Source organism: Panthera tigris, chromosome B3 (genome assembly GCF_018350195.1).
Source record: "Panthera tigris isolate Pti1 chromosome B3, P.tigris_Pti1_mat1.1, whole genome shotgun sequence".
NCBI classification, from domain to species: domain Eukaryota; kingdom Metazoa; phylum Chordata; class Mammalia; order Carnivora; family Felidae; genus Panthera; species Panthera tigris.
This window is the reverse complement of record NC_056665.1, coordinates 29,335,263-29,348,914: the sequence shown is the minus strand read 5'-3', so window position 1 is coordinate 29,348,914 and position 13,652 is coordinate 29,335,263. Positions and strand designations below refer to the sequence as shown.

General features: G+C 40.8%; 1 protein-coding gene across 7 annotated transcripts in view; it reads left to right on the top strand.

Moving 5' to 3' along the window:
* SCAPER (S-phase cyclin A associated protein in the ER) overlaps window positions 1-13,652 on the top strand; it is a 549,552-nt gene that overhangs the window by 503,009 nt on the left and 32,891 nt on the right. For all 7 annotated transcript variants that reach the window (XM_042988321.1, XM_042988320.1, XM_042988324.1 and 4 more), the window contains one exon: window positions 9,537-9,774. In XM_042988321.1, coding sequence (XP_042844255.1) covers window positions 9,537-9,774 — 238 coding nt within the window. The remainder of the gene's footprint in view (window positions 1-9,536; window positions 9,775-13,652) is intronic.

Sequence of the window (13,652 nt, the reverse complement as noted above, 5' to 3'; positions counted from 1 at the left end):
TAATATCATGTCATCTGCAAAAAGCGAAAGCTTGACTTCATCTTTGCCAATTTTGATGCCTTTGATTTCCTTTTGTTGTCTGATTGCTGATGCTAGAACTTCCAGCACTATATTAAACAGCAGCGGTGACAGTGGGCATCCCTGTCGTGTTCCTGATCTCAGGGAAAAAGCTCTCAGTTTTTCCCCGTTGAGGATGATGTTAGCTGTGGGCTTTTCATAAATGGCCTTTATGATCTTTAAGTATGTTCCTTCTATCCCGACTTTCTCAAGGGTTTTTATTAAGAAAGGGTGCTGGATTTTGTCAAAGGCCTTTTCTGCATCGATTGACAGGATCATATGGTTCTTCTCTTTTTTTTTGTTAATGTGATGTATCACGTTGATCGATTTGCGAATGTTGAACCAGCCCTGCATCCCAGGAATGAATCCCACTTGATCATGGTGAATAATTCTTTTTATATGCTGTTGAATTCGATTAGCTAGTATCTTATTAAGAATTTTTGCATCCATATTCATCAGGGATATTGGCCTGTAGTTCTCTTTTTTTACTGGGTCTCTGTCTGGTTAGGAATCAAAGTAATACTGGCTTCATAGAATGAGTCTGGAAGTTTTCCTTCCCTTTCTATTTCTTGGAATAGCTTGAGAAGGATAGGTATTATCTCTGCTTTAAACGTCTGGTAGAACTCCCCTGGGAAGCCATCTGGTCCTGGACTCTTATTTGTTGGGAGGTTTTTGATAACCGATTCAATTTCTTCGCTGGTTATGGGTCTGTTCAAGCTTTCTATTTCCTCCTGATTGAGTTTTGGAAGAGTGTGGGTGTTTAGAAATTTGTCCATTTCTTCCAGGTTGTCCAATTTGCTGGCATATAATTTTTCATAGTATTCCCTGATAATTGTTTGTATCTCTGAGGGATTGGTTGTAATCATTCCATTTTCATTCATGATTTTATCTATTTGGGTCATCTCCCTTTTCTTTTTGAGAAGCCTGGCTAGAGGTTTGTCAATTTTGTTTATTTTTTCAAAAAACCAACTCTTGGTTTCGTTGATCTGCTCTACAGTTTTTTTAGATTCTATATTGTTTATTTCTGCTCTGATCTTTATTATTTCTCTTCTTCTGCTGGGTTTAGGCTGCCTTTGCTGTTCTGCTTCTATTTCCTTTAGGTGTGCTGTTAGATTTTGTATTTGGGATTTTTCTTGTTTCTTGAGATAGGCCTGGATTGCAATGTATTTTCCTCTCAGGACTGCCTTCGCTGCATCCCAAAGCGTTTGGATTGTTGTATTTTCATTTTCGTTTGTTTCCATATATGTTTTAATTTCTTCTCTAATTGCCTGGTTGACCCACTCATTCGTTAGTAGGGTGTTCTTTAACCTCCGTGCTTTTGGAGGTTTTCCAGACTTTTTCCTGTGGTTGATTTCAAGCTTCATAGCATTGTGGTCTGAAAGTATGCATGGTATAATTTCAATTCTTGTAAACTTATGAAGGGCTGTTTTGTGACCCAGTATATGATCTATCTTGGAGAATGTTCCATGTGCACTCGAGAAGAAAGTATATTCTGTTGCTTTGGGATGCAGAGTTCTAAATATATCTGTCAAGTCCATCTGATCCAATGTATCATTCAGGGCCCTTGTTTCTTTATTGACTGTGTGTCTAGATGATCTATCCATTTCTGTAAGTGGGGTGTTAAAGTCCCCTGCAATGACCACATTCTTATCAATAAGGTTGCTTATGTTTATGAGTAATTGTTTTATATATCTGGGGGCTCGGGTATTTGGCGCATAGACATTTATAATAGTTAGCTCTTCCTGGTGGATAGACCCTGTGATTATTATATAATGCCCTTCTTCATCTCTTGTTATAGCCTTTAATTTAAAGTCTAGTTTGTCTGATATAAGTATGGCTACTCCAGCTTTCTTTTGGCTTCCAGGAGCATGATAAATAGTTCTCCATCCCCTCACTCTCAATCTAAAGGTGTCCTCAGATCTAAAATGAGTCTCTTGTAGACAGCAAATAGATGGGTCTTGTTTTTTTAACCATTCTGATACCCTATGTCTTTTGGTTGGCGCATTTAATCCATTTACATTCAGTGTTATTATAGAAAGATATGGGTTTAGAGTCATTGTGATGTCTGTATGTTTTATGCTTGTAGTGATGTCTCTGGTACTTTGTCTCACAGGATCCCCCTTAGGATCTCTTGTAGGGCTGGTTTCGTGGTGACAAATTCCTTCAGTTTTTGTTTGTTTGGGAAGACCTTTATCTCTCCTTCTATTCTAAATGACAGACTTGCTGGATAAAGGATTCTCGGCTGCATATTTTTTCTGTTTAGCACACTGTAGATATCGTGCCAAGCCTTTCTGGCCTGCCAAGTTTCAAAGGAGAGATCAGTCACGAGTCTTATAGGTCTCCCTTTATATGTGAGGGCACGTTTATCCCTTGCTGCTTTCAGAATTTTCTCTTTATCCTTGTATTTTGCCAGTTTCACTATGATATGTCGTGCAGAAGATCGATTCAAGTTACGTCTGAAGGGAGTTCTCTGTGCCTCTTGGATTTCAATGCCTTTTTCCTTCCCCAGTTCAGGGAAGTTCTCAGCTATAATTTGTTCAAGTACCCCTTCAGCACCCTTCCCTCTCTCTTCCTCCTCTGGGATACCAATTATGCGTATATTATTTTTTTTTAGTGTATCACTTAGTTCTCTAATTTTCCCCTCATACTCCTGGATTTTTTTATCTCTCTTTCTTTCAGCTTCCTCTTTCTCCATAACTTTATCTTCTAGTTCACCTATTCTCTCCTCTGCCTCTTCAAGCCAAGCCATCGTGGATTCCATTTTGTTTTGCAATTCGTTTAAAGCATTTTTCAACTCCTCGTGACTGTTCCTTAGTCCCTCGATCTTTGTGGCAAGAGATTCTCTGCTGTCCTGTATACTGTTTTCAAGCCCAGCGATTCATTTTATGACTATTATTCTAAATTCACTTTCTGTTATATTATTTAAATCCTTTTTGATCAGTTCATTAGCTGTTGTTATTTCCTGGAGATTCTTCTGAGGGGAATTCTTCCGTTTGGTCATTTTGGAGAGTCCCTGGCGTGGTGAGGACCTGCAGTGCACTTCCCCTGTGCTGTGGTGTATAACTGGAGTTAGTGGGCGGGGCCGCAGTCCGACCCGATGTCTGCCCCCAGCCCACTGCTGGGGCCACAGTCAGACTGGTGTGTGCCTTCTCTTCCCCTCTCCTAGGGGCGGGATTCACTGTGGGGTGGCGTGTCCCGTCTGGGCTACTTGCACACTGCCAGGCTTGTGTTGCTGGGGATCTGGCGTATTAGCTGGGGTGGGTAGGCAAGGTGCACGGGGGCTGGAGGGGCAGGCTTAGCTCGCTTCTCCTTAGGTGATCCACTTCAGGAGGGGCCCCTCTTCCGTGGGCCTCTAGTCTGCGCTTGACTCCGGAGACTCCCTTCTGCTAATCCTCTGGCGGTTTTCTGGGTTCTTTAGGCAGGTGTAGGTGGAATCTAAGTGATCGGCAGGACGCGCTGTGAGCCCCGCGTCCTCCTACGCCGCCATCTTCCGGAACCCCCCTCAAGTGTCCAACTCTTGATTTCAGCTCAGGTCATGATCTCACTGTTCCATGGGATCAAAGCCCACATCAGGCTCTGCGCTCATAGCATGGAAGCTGCTTAGTATTCTCTCTCCCTCTCCCTCTCTGCCCCTCCCCACTCACATGCATGCATGCGCTCTCTTTCAAAATAAATGAATAAACATTTTTGTTTAACGGGCAAAAGACTTAAATAGGCATTTCTCCAAAGATATACAAATACCCAATAAGCACATGAAAAGAAGTTTGACACTACTGATAATAGGCAAATGCAAATCAAAACTATAGTGAGATAACCCATTTGGATGGCTACCATCAAAAAAAACAAAACAAAACAAAACAAAAAATAACAAGTGTCAGTGAGGATATGAAGAAATTCAAACACTTGTGTATTGTGGGTGGAAATATAAATGATATAGCTGCTGTGGAAAATATGGCAATTCCTCAAAAAATTAAAAATAGAATTACTGAATGATCCAGCAATTCCACTTCTGGGTATATATCCAGAAGAATTACAAACAGGGTTTTGAAAACATTTGTATGCCCCTGTTCATAGAAGCATTATTTACAACAGTTAAAAAATGGAAGCAACCCAAGTGTTCATCAGTAGATAAGTGGATACACAAAAAGTGTTGTATACATACAATGGAATATTATTTATTCAGCCTTAAAAAGTAAGGAAATTCTGACATATTCTACATCATGAATGAAACTTGAGGACATTAGCTAAGTGAAATAAGCCAGTTACAAGAAACTAAATATAGTGTGATGATTCCATTTACATGAACTATTTAGCATAGTCAGTCATAGAGACAGAAAGTAGACTGATGGTTGCTGGGGGAAGAGGGGACGGGAAGTTATTGTTTAAGGGATATACAGTTTCTGTTTTACATAATACGAAAGAGTTATGGGGATGGTTGGTGGTGAAGGGTGTACTTCATTTTGAGTATATTTATTATCAATGAACTATATACCTGAAATAGTTAAGATGGTAAATTTTATGTTATACGTATTTTAATATGAAAAAGTGGGGGAAAAAAGAATAATGCCCTGCCAAAGTTATCTGTATCCTAATTCCCCAAAACTGTAAATGTGTTATCTTACATGGCAAAAGAGATTTTGCAGAAATTAAGGATCTTGAGATGGGAAGATTTTCCTGGTTTATCCAAGTGGGCCCATTGTAAGTACAAAGGTCCTTGTAGATGAAAGAGAGAAGTGGGAAAGTGAGCGTTAGAGGGGTTTGAAGGTGCTGCTGACTTTGAAGATGGGGGAAGGGGCCACAAGCCAAGAAATGCATGTGTACTCTAAAAGCTGTGAAAGACAAGGAAACAAACTGTCCCTGGAGCCTTTAGAAGGAACACACCTCTGATAACACCTGGTTTTAGCCCACCCAGAAAGACCTGTTTTAGATTCTGACCACCCCTCCACCCCCCGCCCCAGACTGTAAGAGAATAGTATTGTTTTGAGCCACTAGCTTCTGATAACTTGTTCCATCAGCAATAGGAACCTGATACACATTCCTGTCTCTGTTAGACTGTAACCTCTGTAGGACAGGGACCTAGTCTCCCTTGACTGCCCATATCACAGATGGTCACTGTTCCTAGAGCACAGGTAGTTTGGCTTTTCAAATTGAGAGTATCTGACCAGACAATCCTGCCCCTTGTGCTCACCACAAAGCCTGATGAATGGTCAGGCTTTTCCAGATTCAGGTCAGCTTTTCCAGAATATCCCAGTCCTTAAGAGCCCCACACTGGACTACCTCTAAAAAATGATTCACTTTTGAACAGTGAAGTTTACATCCATCATTGGGAGAGTCAGTGACTTAATCCCACCTACTCCCAATACTGCAGACCAGTAAGTGGAATGCTCAGGGTTCAAGGATTAAAATGGGACATTCTTACAAGATGCCTGGGGATTCCAGCACTGAAGGAATGAACAAAGCCAAAATCCAAGAAGATAAGAGAGCAGTCTAGAAGATCACTGGCACTGAACGAGATCAGGGTTGATGTTACCAAGCCAGAAAAATGGGGATCAGGGAGAAGAGAGCAAACAAACCAGGAACAAATAGGGAAAAGGGGGCTGTAGTATCTGGAACTGTCACACCTGGCACATAAGTGGTAAAACACCAAAGATGAATGGATGGCATTTGATCCATGCCCATACAAATTACTGCTTTTTTTTTTTTTTTCCACATCTATACTTTCCTTTAAGGCAAAGTAGGGTTTTCAGGTGCTTGCGCAGGAGTATTGATGGTCCAATTATAGTTATTCCTAATTGAATCTGGCTGTTAATGAACAGAAATGAATATACCACTAAGATCCCTAGTCCTAGAGAACAAACAAAAACACTTTAAAATTCAGTAAAATTGAGAAGATCTCAGAATGTAATGTAATATATTAACTTTCAGATCTGAGTTTTCATATCTTCCATGTATTTTTAAAAGAAAATTTTGTAACTTATGTCTGATATGAATAAGGCCTTTTACATTTTCATTATAAACATTTAGGCTTAAAGTGATTATAACTGACAGTTAAGACCAACAGGAGCCAGTGGCCTGTTCACGGACAAATTATCTGTAATTCAGACTAAATCAAAAGTAAACATTCCCTAAAGTCCTTTCAGCTCTACATTAGTCCTGTGGAAGCCAAATGCAATAGACAAGCCCTTTCCCTTCCTCTCTGTCCTGTGAATTCTATGGGCTCACTTTAAAATGAATAGTCTTGGGGCGCCTGGGTGGCGCAGTCGGTTAAGCGTCCGACTTCAGCCAGGTCACGATCTCGCGGTCTGTGAGTTCGAGCCCCGCGTCAGGCTCTGGGCTGATGGCTCGGAGCCTGGAGCCTGTTTCCGATTCTGTGTCTCCCTCTCTCTCTGCCCCTCCCCCGTTCATGCTCTGTCTCTCTCTGTCCCAAAAATAAATTAAAAACGTTGAAAAAAAAAATTAAAAAAAAAAATTAAAATGAATAGTCTTTTCTATGAAGCAATGTTATATGCATTTTGAACCATTTCCACATCTAAGTCATCGAATGCTTATTTAATTCATTTTTCTGAATCAACATGTTTATTTCATCAGGAGAATGTTGCAAAAGTACCTGGGATGTGTTGTTTCATAGTTTATGATTAGTATTTTCCTAAATAATGGGATGGAGAGGGAAGAAAGAAGTAGTCTGATGACCTTCACTTTTTTCTTATCTGCATTTGTTCTCTTGAAGAAGTAATAGCAGTGAATTCGTGTCATTTAAAAGTTTAGAAAGATTAAGTATGACAAATTGTTTTAAATGACAAAGTTATATTTCTGAGTATCTCATTTGAATATGCTGATAATCAGTTTAAAAACCACACAGGCAGTAAGGGGAAGGCCAGCATTCTGAGTCACAGAGCAGTAAAACTGTTGTCACCAGCAATGATGTCACTCATTCCCAAGGCTCCAAAAGACTGTTGGAAATTAACTTTAGGAAGAAATGTCTTCTGACTTGCCATTGGTTCTAAAAGGCAATCAGTGTTAAATAAGCACAGACCCCTTTTTGGAACCTATGTAATAAAGTCAGACATATTAATCTCTACTCATGCCTCTAGTCAGGGTCTGACCCCAAGTTCTTACGGCTACAATGGAAGAAAGCAAGGAAGAGCCAACTGGCATAAGCTAACAGTTCGTGTAAAGGTCTAGATGTGCCTAAGAGCAAATAAACATCGTTTCTCAACTTTGTGTTTGTATTGAGTCCCATAAGACAAAAAGTATCTCTCCATGATCATATGAGTTTACATTACAGTCTCCATGTACTTTCACAGTGTTCAGTTAACACCCCTGACATTTGACTTAAGAAAAGGGATGGAGAGAAAAGAGGTCACTCCTGTTTAGCCTGGATGCTTTGGTCCTCAGACAAAGCATTGGCTTTAAAGAGTCAAAAGTCCTTGTGGTATCCTGCTTTTTCCACTGACAAATGTGTATGACCTAAAACATCTCAACTACTCTTCATGTATGGAGTGAAGGGGATTAATACCTTCACTACCAACCATGAAAAATGAAGAGTGAGGTGAGGTAAAATACGTGAGTGAATTCAGCAGATCCTGTACCGGACAATGAAAGGACAGTAGTTTCTCTTAGGAAACTAAGAGAGCTGCTTTCTTGAGAAGAGAATAAGGTATATAATGTCATCTCACATCCTTAACAATATCAGAAATAATGCACGTTCAAGAAGTAAATACTTACCATGGCTATGAATAAAACTCTTCTTTGATGACACTAGTAGTAAATCAAAATGAAAAAAAATAATCCGTTTGGAAAAAACAAGTTATGAATTAGAAAACTAGAAAAGATACTAGAAACTTTCCAGCCAGCACTTCCACATTCTTATTTAATTGGTGGCATCTCTTTTTTCTTTTTTTAAGTTTATTCATTTTGAAAGAGAGAGAGCACAGCAGGGGAAGGGGAGAATGAAGGAGGGACAGAATCCCAAGCAGGCTCCACACCATCAGCACAGAGCACGATGAGGGGCTTGAACCCACAAACTGTGAGATCATGACCTTAGCTGAGATCAAGAGTCGGGCACTTAACCAACTGTGTCACCCAGGTGCCCCTTATTAGCCGCATGTCTTCAGTGTTTCTAGGCTAATAAGATAAGCATAGATCTTTAATAATGCCCCTCTCACATTCTAGATTCCATCTGAAAGAAACAACAAAAAAGAAGCTGTGGAGGTGGACATGGTGGGCACCTGTATTCATGTTAAAAATAGGGAAGAGTATGGTAAAGGAAGACACTAAACAGGGACTTGTAACCTCTCTTCCTGAGAGAAAATTATGTCCATGAAACAAGACGTGTGACCCACTTGGAATAGCATGGAGAGGACTGAGGATTTGTACAGAAGTGGCTATAGCAGCTGCAAACCTTACATCTTCTCAGATTCAAACCCAATGGAGAAAAAGTGAGGGCTTTTTTCCAAGCATTTCAGCAAAAGAATCTCCCTCCACTGTGATGTGTGCCATCCCTGAGCCATACTGAACAGCCAGAAGAATAAACTGTGCCTTTTATTACCTTAGGTCCTTGAGTCAGAGTGAATGGGGGAGGAGCCCCACCTAAAGCACGCTGGTTATAAGAGAGAGGGGTAGTTCCTCAGAGAGAAATTTGGGTGCAGTTTCTTTTAAAAAAAAAAGTGAACGAATGCTTGGCAGCCACATTTAGTAAAACTGCAGGCTCTTGGTCACTGGATGCTTCGTATAGACCTGATTCAGGAGTGAGGTAGATTTAACAAACCCTTGCTGGCTTTACTATTAATTTTAGGAGCTCATTTGCCATTGCTGTTGCTTCTTGTTCACCCACGGCACTGCTTGCGAGTTATTAAGCTGACTTCATGGTGATTTGTATAAAGCTAATCCAGCACTTGCTTGTTCTTGGGAGTCTGGCGCCTACAACCTGTCCTGCCAATATTCCTTGATGATGAACCGTGCTTTCAAAAGCAGGTGAACTGTCTCCTCCCCACCACAGTATACCAACACATTACAGAGCCCTTTTTTTTGAGGCCTCATTTTCCTGGTAGCTGTCTCCCCTGAGAAGATTCCCTTTGTGTATCCAGAAAAGAAACTATGGGATTTCTGACTTCTGAGTCCCAGTAGCTCTAATGGACTCTGTCCAGTTTGCCCAGATGTAGACTCTAAGCAAAGTTAGCCTTCCTAGGCTGCAGAGGACAGGGAGGGTGGGTGGCAAGCTCAGCACTGGCTGCACATTGCTCATTTGCTGCTGCTGCTGCTGCAACAGTGAGCAGGTCTCCCAGGGGGAGAAAAGGGCAAGCCACTGTGCTCTCGGGCAGGAGAAGGCTGCATTTATTCCTTGAGGTTTCTTGTTACCTTATTATACAACTCAGATGGTTTGCTTTTAACGGTCTGCTTGTCTTGTTCCATCTGACCTATAAAAATGCTAACATCCTTTAAGTAGATTTCTTTTAAAGAGTTGAATGTTTCTTTGTCAGGTCAAACAGCGTATTTGACAATAATCGCCAGGATCCCACAGGACTGACTGCTGCTCTTCAAGCCACAGACCTGGCTGGAGTTCTGCACATGCTCTACTGTGTCCTCTTCCATGGCACCATCTCGGACCCCAGCACAGCCAGTCCTAAGGAGAGTTACACTCAGAACACAGTCCAAGTGGCCATTCAGAGCTTACAGTTCTTCAACAGTTTTGCAGCTCTTGATCTGCCTGCTTTCCAGGTACCAAGCATTGGTTAGTGATGGTGTTAACCAACCAAGAGTTAATATTTTAGTGTAGATAATGATGTGAGGTTCCTCTCCTGGATTGGGACATTAGGAGTAAACTACAGTAAAGGAAATCACAAAATACATCATTTATTAAGCTACTGTCATCTGGGAACTATTTTAGATACTCTACATATGCTTTCTCATTTATTCTCATGATAGCCCTGCAAAATATTACACCCATTTTGCAGATGGAAAAGCTAACAGTTATTTGCCCAAGGTTACACGTGGCTATGCCAGGACTGGCACCTATGATTTTCTGATTTACCCAAATCTGTGTCACTCTGCTACTAATGAATCTTCTGTGTTGATTTCTTCATAGACAGGCATTATTATCCCATCAACTTTTAAATGTTAAGGAAAGTCTTACATAAACAGAACCAAAGTTAGATAAATTGTTTTGATTGATATGACTTTCTGTGGATGATTTAACTGATTTGTGTCCGGTGTAAAGTGTATGTATAGTTATACGTGCACACCCCCATAAATTAAGTTTTTATAGCAAAAGAAAGAAAAATTGCTTTATGCTGTAATACCAGACTGTCAGCTTAGAAATAGATTTTTTTTCATGTGGGAAATTTAATTTTCAAAAACACTGAACCTTTGGAACAGAGCAAGCCCCAAGGAGTAGACTTTCTCTTTCAGTTTATTAACTGTCAAGTGATTTCATTAAAAAAGGAACAAACTTGGCAGATGATGAACCCATAATTTAGATGAATTGCTTTGCTCAGAGGGAGAAAGGGAAAAAGGTTATAGAGATATAAATGTATGAAAATGGTGGTCTTTGGCCATTCCCAACTAGACGAAACACTTGTTTTGTAGCTGATGACAAATGTGGAATTCTTGTCTTCCTGTCATTTTGTGCACAACAGGAAATTAGTGAGTAAGTTGTATCATTGGGCTCAATAGCTTTCAACTTGGTAGAGTTAGTTTATCCATCACAAGAACAGAATCCTGTTTAGGGTTAAAGCATTTCAGTTTCCAAAGCAATTGAACATTATAGCCTTAGATGGTAACTACATAATGTGTAAAGTTCTGAGAGTTTACAGGCACACCTAATAAGGAGATATCTGCTCCAGAAAATGCCAGTGATTCTTGCCTCTGGGTTGAACATCTGTGTTTTGTGAAGACCCAGGCCCATTGTGTTCTGTGTGGAAACAGCTTGGAAATCCGGAGACACTAGTTTTTGTCCTCAGAACATGGAGGCCAGCAGTCTACCCATCAACTAGTCCAACTAGAGTGATTTCCGTTGTTACTAGGGATTATGAAAAGAAAATATCTAAAAACTGTCTCTTAGCATCTAGTTTTATAGGTCTTCTGACCAGTATTTATACTGCTGTAGGGTGCTCCACATCATAAACAAAATCATCTGTATTAAGTCAGCCATTCCATGAGTCACTCCTGAATGTCGGATCCCAGATCCATGTGCTCCCCACACCATCCCTGTGAGCTCACTGCCTGGTCAGTCTCACTCAAAAGGAACACCACTGAACTCCAACCAGCCCTGCTCCCCGAATGGCCTTTAGGCACAGTTGCCAATAATGTTAGAAAAATCAAAAGCTTATTTCTGGAGCAAATGTCAAACTAACATAAAGACCAAGATTCTTCCTTTCCAGCTCTTTGCCATATCCAGCCTGAAATGTACCCCCTACTTGAAAAAGCAGCAGGAAAGATACCAGAGTGACTCAAGAGTGTTCAAGCCATTCTGTTTTTTATTTTATTTTTGTAATGTTTATTTATTTTGAGAGAGAGAGAGTGCAAGCAAGCAGGGGAGGGACAGAGAAGGAAAGGCCCCTGCGCTCTCAGCAGAGAGCCCCATGCGAAGATCAAACTCAGGAACCTGTGAGATCAGGACCTGAGCAGAAATCAAGAATCGGACACTTAACTGACTGAGCCACCCAGGCACCCCTGTTCAAGCCATTCTTAGAATCAAATGCCCTGCCTACCAAGTAGAATGTCCTGTTCTGGCTGGTTCCTGATAATTCTCCAGTACATTTCTTTCCTCTCTGTCCTTCATGCAGCTCCATATTACTCTTAAGTCTCTCTTCCTGTTTTTTTTCCTCCTGTTTTCTTTTATCTTAGTCAATTTGGCCATCATTGTTTCTCATTCTCTCCCAGACACTGTTCCCAGGTATTCTTTTCTCTTTAACAGGTGCCTGGACCAGGAAAGCTCACAGGGGCCTCCCCCTGGCTGCCATCCTTTCAGTACTCAAGGTCCAGCACATGTGTTTTTCTTACACCTCATCAGTATGTGCAGGGACCCACATGCCCAGAATTTCTAGCATCAGAGCCTTTAATATATCTACCCATGATTACCTTATTGTTCCAGTCACTTTTATGCATTTAAAACCAAACAAAAAAAAACTTAGTTATAACAACCACTTTATTATGATCACAGATTCTCTGGGTCCAAAATTCAGGCAGGGCTTATCACAGTAGGGGTGGCTTGTCGCTACTCTCTGATATAGGGCTTCAGGTAAGAGGCTCAAATAATGAGGTGGTGATGGGAGGGCAGGTTGACACAGATAGCTGGAAGCTAAATTTATCTGGAGGCCCCTTCACTCTCCTATTCAAATCATGGGATGACTTAAAGACTAGGTTCACCAAGGACTGTTGGCCAGCAACACTACATGTGGCTTTTCTGTGTGACTTGGGCTTCTTAAAATGACACGGTGTCTGGGTTCTGAGTGAGTATCCTGAGAGGAAGCTTCCAGAAAACAAATGTTCCAAAAGAAACAGAAGCTGCATGGCTTTTTAGGACCTTGCCTTACAAGTCGTATAGCTATATATCAACCATGCTCTTGATTAAATCAGTCATAAACCTTCTGGATTCAAGGGGAGAAGGCTTAGGCCCCACCTCTCAATGGGGGGACTGTCAAAGATTTATAGACATTTTTTAAACCACTGCACTCTTTTTAGCAAGCTAAAGTAAATCGTCCACACAGATATCATTGATGTAGATGGGTATCTGATCAAGCATGTAATACTCAAGTAAATATAATACAAATATACAATACTTGCATTGTAATGCAATTGAGAGAGTTTGGGAGAAAAGTACTATTTTTCTGATAAATGTGGTCAGAGAAACTCATGTTCTAGTTCATCAAAACAACTTACATGTCAAAAATGAGATTTTTAGGACCTATGTTAATAAAAGACAGAAAAAGAGATTTTAGGTACAGCATGGATCTGACCTCAAGAAAAAATCTGGGAGACAGTTTATGAATTGCCTGTGTGGGTCAAAGGAACTGAAGAATAAAATTGAAATGAGATAAATGGTCTGACCTGCTAAACAGGATAATGTAAGACATGTTGACCATTTGAGTCCCAATGCATCACAAGAATGCAGAGCTCTAATAGGCATCCTCATCAAACCTTTCTGCATCTGGAGTCAGACTGATGTGACTTAAGCCATTATACCACCAAGTTTTATGACCTTAGAGAAGTCATTTGAACCGTTATGGGCTTAGTTTCTCATCTGTAAAATAGAGATTAAAAACACCTACCTCACAAGTGTGAGGATTAAATGAGATTACATAAAGGCACTGTTCTAGTTAGCAAATAGTAGGCCCTCAAGAAATGTGGACTGGGGGCACCTGGGTGGCTCAGTCAGTTAAGTGTCTGACTCTTGGTGTTGGCTCAGGTCATGATCTCACGGTTCGTGGATTTGAGTCCTGTGTCGGGTGCTGACAGTGCAGAGCCTGCTTGGGATTCTCTGTCTCCCTCTCCCTCTCCTCTGCTCATTCTCTCTCTCTACACCCCCCCCCCTCTCAAAATAAATAAATAAACATTAAATTTTTTTTACATTTTTTATAAATGTGGACTGACTCAGC